The sequence below is a fragment of the Felis catus genome, chromosome B3, assembly GCF_018350175.1.
Source record: "Felis catus isolate Fca126 chromosome B3, F.catus_Fca126_mat1.0, whole genome shotgun sequence".
NCBI classification, from domain to species: domain Eukaryota; kingdom Metazoa; phylum Chordata; class Mammalia; order Carnivora; family Felidae; genus Felis; species Felis catus.
The window spans coordinates 312,733-322,934 of NC_058373.1; the positions used below are offsets into that span (position 1 = coordinate 312,733).

General features: G+C 48.1%; 1 protein-coding gene and 1 long non-coding RNA gene across 3 annotated transcripts in view; both read right to left on the bottom strand.

The window, feature by feature from the left end:
- The window catches only part of IREB2 (iron responsive element binding protein 2), a 45,655-nt gene extending 42,463 nt beyond the window's left edge, over positions 1 to 3,192 (bottom strand). The window contains exons 1-2 of one of the 2 annotated variants that reach the window (XM_023254775.2): positions 3,042 to 3,190; positions 1,728 to 1,817 (exon numbers count right to left, since the gene is read on the bottom strand). In XM_023254775.2, the coding sequence (XP_023110543.1) occupies positions 1,728 to 1,817; positions 3,042 to 3,060 (109 nt within the window). In that variant the 5' untranslated portion in view covers positions 3,061 to 3,190. Of the gene's footprint in view, positions 1 to 1,727; positions 1,818 to 3,041 lie in introns of both variants that reach the window. The other variant, XR_006598706.1, reaches the window with a different exon arrangement.
- Positions 3,193 to 6,918: 3,726 nt separating this feature from the next.
- On the bottom strand, positions 6,919 to 9,890 carry LOC109500446. Its single transcript, XR_002157969.2, has 2 exons — positions 9,326 to 9,890; positions 6,919 to 8,751 (listed from the first exon to the last, which is right to left on the bottom strand). It is a non-coding gene; the product is annotated as an uncharacterized LOC109500446 (long non-coding RNA).
- Positions 9,891 to 10,202: the final 312 nt, after the last annotated feature.

The following is a 10,202-nucleotide window of genomic DNA, read 5'->3' on the forward strand; positions in this document are numbered from 1 at the left end:
GACAGGAGCAGAGAAGACCGTGGTCCCAAACCCCGGTGACTACAAAGCGGGGTCCCCTAAGCACATCTCTGGAAGGCCATCCAACATGGTCCCTCCAGAAGTGCAACAAAGACTCTTTGTTCTGATGATAAACAAGCAAAACAACCCTCCACCGAAGCGATTCCTCTCTTCCCAAGTCACGTCTTTCCGATTTTATTCCCCCAAGTGAGGACTAAGAAGGTACTAATTATTAATAAACCTTTCCTAATAACCACTCCATGAATAAAACAGAGCTTTAATCCCATGGAAATAAAAACCAAATTTCTGTTTTGAAGGCATTTGTATTTACAGGTGTTTTATTATTTTTTTCATGGTTATAAACACCTCGGTGTTCTGGAACTCAGTTATCCGGATGGCCACGAAAACTTATCTTCCAGAGAAAATTTAGCTTCTGTGTTATTAACCATTCTCTTTCAAAACATTTTAGTTATTTTTGATAGTTTCCTACTGATTGTCTGCATTTTGGAAATACAGGCCGTTTTCAAATGGGCACATTCCCACAAATTATCCACAGAAAGAATTCATACTTAATTTTTAAAATATCCGCACATATGTTCTTTCAATCATTAAGCTATAAAATATGGGTTAAGAAACTTCTAGGCCAGAATCACCAGATATTTGAAAGTAAAGGGAAATAGAAGATCTTTCTTATACATAAGCACTTTAGCTGTTCCCTGTTCAAGATTTAAAAATTCACCATCGCTGAAAGAATAAAAGAAATGTGAATTAAAGACATAAGACACTAAGAAAACCACCAGCCTCTCCTAATACAAACCACCGCACCCAAAGATGTAAGGTAAAGGGTACTGTTCCCATTTTGGAGAACCTTTTATTTTTAAAAGGCAACCTGGTTCTAAGACAGGTTTCTTCTCCAAAAATGAAATATTTTCATGATGTACACGAAAAACTGCCAGTGGCAGTCTACAATATTTAGACACATCAAAATCTACAGGAAAATCACAAAAGAAATCTTCTTAAAGACTGTAAGAAGAAAAGATTAAAAGAAAAGCTCCCTCCAAAATGCACTGCAATCGATTTCGCATTTATCTTTTCAGTAGTTTTCACTGAAAAATCCAAACAAAAAACACTCTTCCAAACAGGTCTTCTCTTCATTGGCTGGTTCAGTTTTCAATTGTCCATAGAGTCAAGACTTCCATCAGATACCCTAGGGTTGAGGCAAATTCAGTCTTCTGAGCTCTCAGTGAAGGGTTTGACCGTGGTCAGGCACCTGCAAAGGTCTGGCAACGGTGCTGGTGCACAGGCCAGGGCAAGCCATGCCCTGGAGAACAACTCACATCAGCGGGCCCTGTTGACGGTTCCGATTCAAGTACAGCAGGTAAAGAATGGTGGGCACTGTTCACGTGAAAAACTAAAGCATGGGTATGATAGGTATAGAATATCATCAGTCAGGTTTTGTTTTTTTTTTAAAATAGTTTCTCTGTGGAAAAAAAAAACCCACTGCTAAATGAACTTACATTTTTAAATGAGAAGTTAAGGTATGGACTTATACCCTCCCTCAAACAAAAGTCCCAGCAGGAGATTTTAAAACGTTACAGGTATGTGTAGGCTTACCTGTTACAACATGGTGGGAGTAAATTTAAAATTTCTTCAGCTGAGCTTAACAAATGCAGTTTTATTATTGGAAACTAAATCCCTCCCCCCCACCCCGAAAATTTAAGCAACATTACCATACTTGGTGCCTCCAAGTCTAGGTACATTGAAGAACTTCTTACGTGAGCTGTCATTTAATGTTTCGATAAGGTACTCAAAGGCGTATCCTGAAAAAAAATTATAGTTTCGTGAAACACAGCTCCTAAGTACCTTAATACAAAGTGAAAACAAACAGAAACCAGCTTTGTCCATTAAAATCTTCTGCAATGGTGGAAACGTTCCATATTTGCAGTGTCCAATAAGGGAGCCAATCAGCCACATGTGGCTACCTGAAATGCAGCCATAGCCATGGAGGAAATGAATTTTAAAACTTAATTTTAATTAATTTCAACCTAAATAATCACGCACAGCTAGGGTCCACTGTATTGGACAACAAAGTTCAAAGCATGATTCTTGTCACATAAAAACAGCTGAAGTAACCAACTCCTGAAAGGTGGCAACAAAAAATACCCAGAGAGGAGAAATAAGAATGATTTAAATGATGTACAGGCGTTTGTTTGGGGGAGGCCCTGTCCTGAAAAACGCTAAGTACAGATAGAACACTCTGAGAACGCCACAATGACAAGGGTTGGGGTTTTTTGGTTTTTGTTTTGTTTTGTTTTTTCCAAATAATCGAAAGAGATTTTTACAGAGTGTTGGGCAACATGGATAAAATCAAAACCACACGAAAACAAGAAACTTGTCCGGTAAGACCCTGCCAGGTCTGCAGACCCAAAGTACAAACGAACAACAGAATTTCCCCCTAAAGGAGAGTGAAGCGAACCAAGAAGTCAGAGACCCGGGGGTCTCCGCGGAGCTTTCCCAGCTCGCAGCGTTCCCGGGAGCAGAGCCTGCGGATCTTTTGTGCAGACTCATCGCGGTGGGTGGGCAGGACCCTCGGCGTTAGCACCCCGGCCCACTGTGGGAGCGGGAGCGCGTCCTCCCCCGTGGAGGACGAAGACGGTGGGGGGGGGGGGGACCCGCGCCGCAGTGGGTGCTCCGGGACCGGCCGACCGGAGCCCGGCCTTGACCGCTTCCCCCTCCCCCCACCACCACACCGGGCCGGAGCCCGCGGCACAGGGAGGGGCTCAGCCGAGCAGCGGGGGTCCACCCGCGGAGGCGCGAGCCCCCGGCAGGGAGACCCCGCCCCCACCCCGGCTCCGCGGACGGGGGCGGCCGGAAGGCAGGCGGCCCCTCCCGACCCCGGAGCCGCCGAGCAGCGGCCTCGGGCAAGCGGCGGGCCCCGCGCAGGCCGGCCGGCCGGGGCGAAGGCAGCGGGCCCGGGGCGCGCGGCCCGCCGGCCAGGCCCGGGCGAGCGGAGCGGGGAAGCGCGGCCGCGGGCGGAAACTGACCTGCAGCTGGGGCGTCCATCGCCGGCGACCATAGTATCCCTGCGGGGAGGGGGCCCGCGGGGGAAGGCGGGGGAGGCCGGGCGGGGAGAGGGAGGAAGGCGGGCGGGCCGGCGGGGGAGCAGGAAAGGGGCAGTCTCGCGCAAACACCGCGAGAGCCGCAGCGCCGGGCCGGCCAGCGCTCGCGGGATTTGCCGCCCAACTGTCGCGAGATCCTCGGACGAGGAAACAAAGAAAGACAAGGGGGCGGGGCTCCCGGAAGGCGGTTCTCCTGGCCTCGGAGCTAGAGTTACAGGATTGTGGTCGCCTCGGGTGTCCTACTGGGCTTGTGGGGTCGAGCGGCATGCGGGTTCCCGTGGGGGAATCCCGGGAAACCCCGGGACACCAGGCGCAGGAAAGCCGCCTTGCCCTGCACCCTGGCCTGGCTTCACCTGGGCGCTCAGGTGGAGCCCGCGCGCCTTCCAGGAGCCCCGGCCCGGCCGACTGGAGCGAGGTCTCTCCCTGCGTCCCTCCGCCTCCGCTCCTCGGGCTCTTGGCCCCCTCGGCCGCCGTACCAGCCTGTGGCGGCCAGGGCCCCGGAAAGGGCTGCATGGGCTCGTCCTACCTCCCTCGCCCCCCCACCCCCGCTACGGCCCCCACCCCCGGAACTGCCGGGTCCAGGTCTCGTGGCTGCACGTGCTGACCTCGGTTCTCCAGCCTTCCCGTCCTGAGGGGTGCCCTTTCTCTGCCCAGCTACTGAACGTCGGGGAATAAACAGACCCCAGGGCCCTGCTCTTGCGCCCCTTCTCTGAGCTCCCTGACCCACCTCACCGTTTCCCTTCCATGCTGATGCTTCCCAGTCCACCTCTAACCCAAACACATCTCCTAAGCCCAGAGGTGTGTATACTAGTACCTACTGGACTCGTCCACAGACACCCCAGACAAAATCTCCAAAACTAAACTCCTCATTTCCCTCCTAAAACCCACTATTGTTTTTGTACTTCCTGTCTCACTAAACGTACCACCATCCACCCAGTTGCCCAAGCCAGAAACCCGCCTGTCATCCTTGACCTCTGTACCTTTGATCCATGACCCAAGACCTGGCCATGAGTTTATTCACCTCTCCAACCATACTCCCCTGCTACCACTGGGGGCTAGATTTGAACGTTTCCTGTCTGGATGACTGTGACAATCTTCTCAAAAAGAACCCAGGACATGAGTGCTATTGTAATCTCCCTTTTCATGATGATAAACTCAGAGTTAAGTAACTTACCCAACATTATCCAGCCGCCAAGTGCCTCAGGACTTGGACTCAGTTCAAATGGAGGAACAAGTCTACATGTTTAACTTCGTCCTTCATGATCTGGTTGGTATCTCATACCTATTGTTCATACCCTTTTTCAGGGAGCTGATTTAGGCAGAATCACTTCTCTGTCAGTGCAACAATTCAGTGTACATTAAAACTATACCCAAATTACTTTTATTTGTAAATGGGGTTAACTTTTAGGCTCAGATAATTGTAACAAATGTGTTATTATTTTTATGTGTGTGTGTGTGTGTGACCCATCCTAAACATCTGGGAGTGTTCAGTGGGGGAGGTTGTCTGATTCTTGTGCAATTCTGTCCTGTGGAGCGCAGGTAATCTAACATTCATTAATTGCCAAAAGTGTGCCTCCACCATGGTAACAACCAGGAACACACTCCCACTTTCTGAATGTCTTGCTGAGAAGAACTAACTTAGATCAATCACCATGTGTTTGTGGCTGGACACACTGCCTTTCTTAAAAAAAAAAAAAAATTATTGAGATTCAATTCACCCATTTTAAAACCTTTGTGATAATTGTAGATTTAAATGCAGTTGTAAGAAGTAATAGAGACCCGCATAGTCTTCACCCAGTCTTCCCCAATGTAACAGTACAAAATCAAAATAGGAAAATGACATTGATACATTCCTTTGACCTCATTCAGATCTGAGCAGTCTTACATCGCCCACTCCTTTGCCAGGTGTACGTGACTTTATCACCCATGTAGACTCGTATGACCATGGCCATACTGAAGATACAGAATGCTTCCAAGGATCTCTCTTGTTGCCCTTTTAGAATCATAGGGGCGCCTGGGTGGCTCGGTCGGTTAAGCATCCGACTTTGGCTCAGGTCATGATCTCACGTCCGTGAGTTCGAGCCCCGCGTCGGGCTCTGTGCTGACAGCTCAGAGCCTGGAGCCTGTTTCAGATTCTGTGTCTCCCTCTCTCTCTGCCCCTCCCCTGTTCATGCTCTGTCTCTCTCTGTCTCAAAAATAAATAAACGTTAGAATCACACCCATTTTCCATCTAGGCTGCACTCCGTCATTCCTGAGCCCTTGCTCAACCACAAATCTCTTCTCCATTTCTATAATTTTGACATTTCAAGAATGTTACACTAATGGAACCGTACTGTATATAACCTTTTGGGATTGACTTTTTTTTTTAAGTTTATTTATTTTGAGAGAGAGACAATGCAAACGGGGGAGAGGCAGAGAGAAAGAAGGAAACAGAGAATCCCAAGCAGCCTCCATGCTGTTGGTGCAGAGCCCGACGAAGGGCTTGAACTCACCAACTGTGAGATCATGACCTGAGCGGAAATCAAGAGTTGGATGCTCAACCAACTGAGCCACCCAGGCACCCTAGGCTTTTTTTTTTTTCTTCCACTCAGCATCATTCCCTAGAGGTCCATCCAGGTGGTTGTATCATTAACTTGTTCCTTTTTATCGCTGAGTAGTATTCCCTCGTACGACTGTTCCACAATTTATCCATCCCTCGTTGAGAAACATTTGCGCTGTCTCCCATTTGGGGCTATTATGAATAAAGCTGCCGTGAGCACCTACGTGCAAGTTTTTGTATAAACGTACATTTCTAGGGGCGCCTGGGTGGCGCAGTCAGTTAAGCGTCCGACTTCAGCCAGGTCACGATCTCGCGGTCCGTGAGTTCGAGCCCCGCGTCGGGCTCTGGGCTGATGGCTCAGAGCCTGGAGCCTGTTTCCGATTCTGTGTCTCCCTCTCTCTCTGCCCCTCCCCCGTTCATGCTCTGTCTCTCTCTGTCCCAAAAATAAATAAACATTGAAAAAAAAATCTTTTAAACGTACATTTCTATTTCCCTGTAATAAATGCCTAAGAATACAACTGTGGAGTTGTAATTGCATATTTTGTGTTTAAAGAAACTGCCAAACTTTCCTGAAGTGACTGTACCATTTTACCTTCCTACCAGCAACATATGAGCGATCCAGTTCTACATTCTTGCCACTGTCTGGTGATGTCGCTATTTTTTATTTTAGCCATTCTGATAGGTGTGAAGTGATAGCTCACGAGCCTTTAATCGGTATTGCCCTAAGGTCTAGTGAAACAATACCTTTTCATGTGCTTATTTGACATCTCTGTATCCTCTTTGGTGAAATGTCTGTTCATGTCTTTTGCCCACTTTGTAATTAGAGTGATTTTTCTTTTCTTTTCTTTTTTTTTTTTTCTACTGACTTTTGAGAGTTCTTTATACATTCTAAATGTAAAGTCAAAATGTGGTCTTTTGTCAGACATGTGGTTTGAAAATATTTTCTCCCAATCCGTAGTAATGTTCGTTGCTTTTTCTCCCTCACACGCTGCTTTTTGGACAGAATTGGAGTTTTCATTAGCAAGGAAGAAGAGGAAATAACTGTAAGACTGGGAACCCCCAGTGCCCGCCACATAGCACTAGCCTATTCCCTCCACGAGGGCACATGCCTTATCCGTGTTATTTCTTGCTACGTCCCCAGCATCTAAAATCGTGCCTGGCACAGAGTAGGTACCAAATAAATGTTTGTGGAATGAATGAAATGACTTGTTCAAGGTTGTACAACGGGCAGTACCAGATTAAAAAGAAAAGCTAGTAATTTGGTTCTTCTTTCAACATTTAGAAAATATGTATTCAGTTTTTATTTAGAAGAGAGATGAAGAAGTTGACAGGGAAAGAGAAGAGGGCCTCCCCTAACAGGCTAAACGCTGACAGGAACTGTCCGTTGATCCTTCAGCCGGCCTGTGGGAACCTCACCTCTCTGCATCAGTCCAAGCATTTTTTCCAACCACAGCCATATTCTTCAAAGACAATTTTGCACAACACATTTTTTTTCAAGTTTCCGTTCTACGAAGATGTCTGGTGCTACATGGGTGTCCTGGGCAGGATCATTCGTTTTTTCTTTAATTAAACTTTTTATTTGGGAAAAAATAATTCAAGGACACAGGAGTTATGAGAAAGTTACAATAGACTTTCTTACACACGTCACCTAGATTTATTTAGTGTTAACATTTGTTACGTTCGCTCTACCTCTCTCTATGTATTTATATATTGCATAATAAGATCCCCAATATTTGGGGCACTTGTTTATTTTTCAGCTTGAGGTGTAGTTGACGTGTAACACTGTGAAAATGTAAGGTGTACAATGCGACGATTTGATACACATATATATTTGGAAATGATCACTACTGTAAAGTTCATTAACACATCCTTCACATAGTTACCTTTTTTGTGTGAGAACTTTTAAGATCTATTCTCTTAGCAACTTTCAAGTAACAACAGAGTATTGCTAAGTATAGTCACCCGCCCTCGTGATTTCTTATTCTCATTCTTCCTGAACCACCCAAGAGTAAATTACACAGATGACAAGCCCTCAGCCCTAAAAACTGCACCGTGTATCTCCTAAAAGCAAGGAAGTCTTTTACGCAGCCACAGAGACATGATCACCTTCAGGCAAGTTAACATTTTATAACGCTATTCTCTAACTGATAACACATAGTCAAAATTTGCCAGCTGTCCCAATATTGTCCTTTCTAGAAACTTTTAATAATCCAGGATCCAATCCAAGATCAAGCATTGCATTTCGATGTCACATCTCTTTTGTCTCCCGTAATCTGGAACTTTCCCTCTGTTTCACTTTCCTTTCCGGCAACGACACAGTTGAACAGTAACGGCCCCCCGTGGGCTCGCCCAGCTGTTTCTTTAGGATTGAATGTCGCCCGTGCGCCTTTGTCAGGAAGGCCGCGTGAGTGATGTGTCCATTTTACCACATCATATCAGAAGGCACCTTATTTCATTTAGTTCCCATTTAGTAACCAAGCCATCTCTTATCTAAAACCAGGTCAGCTATCAAGTGTGAGTCTGTGAGGTTCTAGAGCCCAGGTTTTTACCCATCTGCAGCTTTGTGGCTTGGCACAGTTTCACTTATTGTGAGGGGGGGAGTGGAGGCCCCCACGCCTTTCTGAATCTTCTCAGGATGGCCTCTCAGTCGCTGAGTCCTGAGTCCTGCTTGCTCTCCCAATCTGCGTTTTAATTCTACACAGGGAGAGCCTCTTCGGTGGTTCTCCAGAGTTCCAAAACAAATCCCGTATCTTGAGAAACCAAAGCCATGATGCGTAAGAACACCTGTCACCCGTGGCTCACCTCGGAAGCCAGTGCTGAGTCTGACTGCCGGCCGCAGCCCATGAGATCAGAAGGGGCCGTTGTACACGGGGGGCCGGTCACTGTGTGTTCTGCCCATGTGGCCAAGTGGGATGCAGTGAAGGTCTTCTCCCCTTAGCTGCTAAGGTTAGACCACACATTAAAACGTTTTAGAAACTCACAAAAGCCCCCGTCTATTGCCAGTATGTGGTAAAGACTGTCAGTGAAGTCTTGCAGAACACTATTCCTTGCAACTGTGATAAGGTATAAAATAAATAGGAAAGGTGACTCTTTCTCCTAAAGGAAAAGACAGAATTACCATCAGTAAAGTGAGGAGGAGCATGACCCTCAAAAACACTGTTATGGGTTAAATCGCGTCCCTCCCAAGTGCATACGTTGAGGTCCCAGCCCCCGGTGCCTCAGAATGTGAACTTATGGGGGAACGGAGTCCCTGCGGGTGGAATTATCTAAGAAGAGATCCCATCAGAGTAGGGTGCTCCCTAGTCCAATGGCTGGGGTCCTAAGGAGAGGACGCAGGCACACGGACACACAGAGGCAGGCGGCCACGTGAAAAAGCGGGGCTCACACACCGAGAACACCGCGTGAGCATGAAGGCGGGATTGGGGTGGTGCATCGACACACCCAGGAGACCAGGGGCAGGAGCAGGCTGTCCCTCCCAGCCCCCCGGAGGACACAGCCCTGCCCACCCCTTGGAGTCCGATGTCCGGCCTCCGGGAAGCCCCCCACCCCCCGCCCTGTGGTGCTTTGTTTTGGGGCCACATCAGGGAACTGGTAGAAACCTTCTTGGAGTATCCACAGTGTGGTGAAGATGATCCGGCCCAGCGGTCAACCCAGCCAGCCCCAAACTCACCGTGTCGCCGTCCCCAAAGGACTGACTCCACCAGGCTCAGCTGCGGATTTATGGTTGAAGGAAATCTTCTCGTTCCAAAATTCACCTCATACCTGTTCCTACTCCAGGCACAGGCTCTGTTCTTTCCTCTGTCATCAAAGAAACCCTAAGGTCCTACTGCGTCAGAATTCCTAAATACCTCCTTTACTGCTGCCTCCGCTTGGGCTGGGGTCATCTCTCACCCGGACCAAACTGATGACATTTGGCCATGTTCTGACCTAAACAAAAAGGGTTTTATATGGTTCAACCCAGTAGCCATTTCCTAGTGGGTCTTCTTGCCCTGATGCCCTGATCACCCTTTACAGCCCTTAGAATATTCTTCTGAAAGGCAAGTCTGATCATGTCGGCTGAAAATCCTTCAAAGTCTCCCCCCAGTACCTGCAAGATAAAAATCTGAATCTCCTCCACGGCAGTTGAGGTCCTTCTGGACCTGACCCTCCCCCACTCTGCAGTCTTATCTCCTGACGCAAGTCCTGTCCTCACAACACCGTTCCCATACAGAACGGGCTTCCCTGGGTTTCCCTGGAAACAGGCTGCACTGACCTGGATCCGTGCACATTGACCGGCTGACATCCGGCCGGCCTTTCGGAACAGTAGAGGCTCCTGTTTGTGAAGCATTCACTGCTCCCGTCTGCGTCCTGCTCCCCAGCCTTGGGTTCCTGCTTTCGTGCCCTCCTAGCCCCTAGGGCTTGCCCCTCATAGCACTCAGCTCACCGGGCTGTAATTCCGGGTTTGCTGTCTGTTCACTCGCTGCGCTGTGACTCCCTGAACACAAGGACCAGGTTTTTACTCTCCCTCCCTTTCTCCTGGCACAGGGCCTGGCACATGGCGGCAGCTC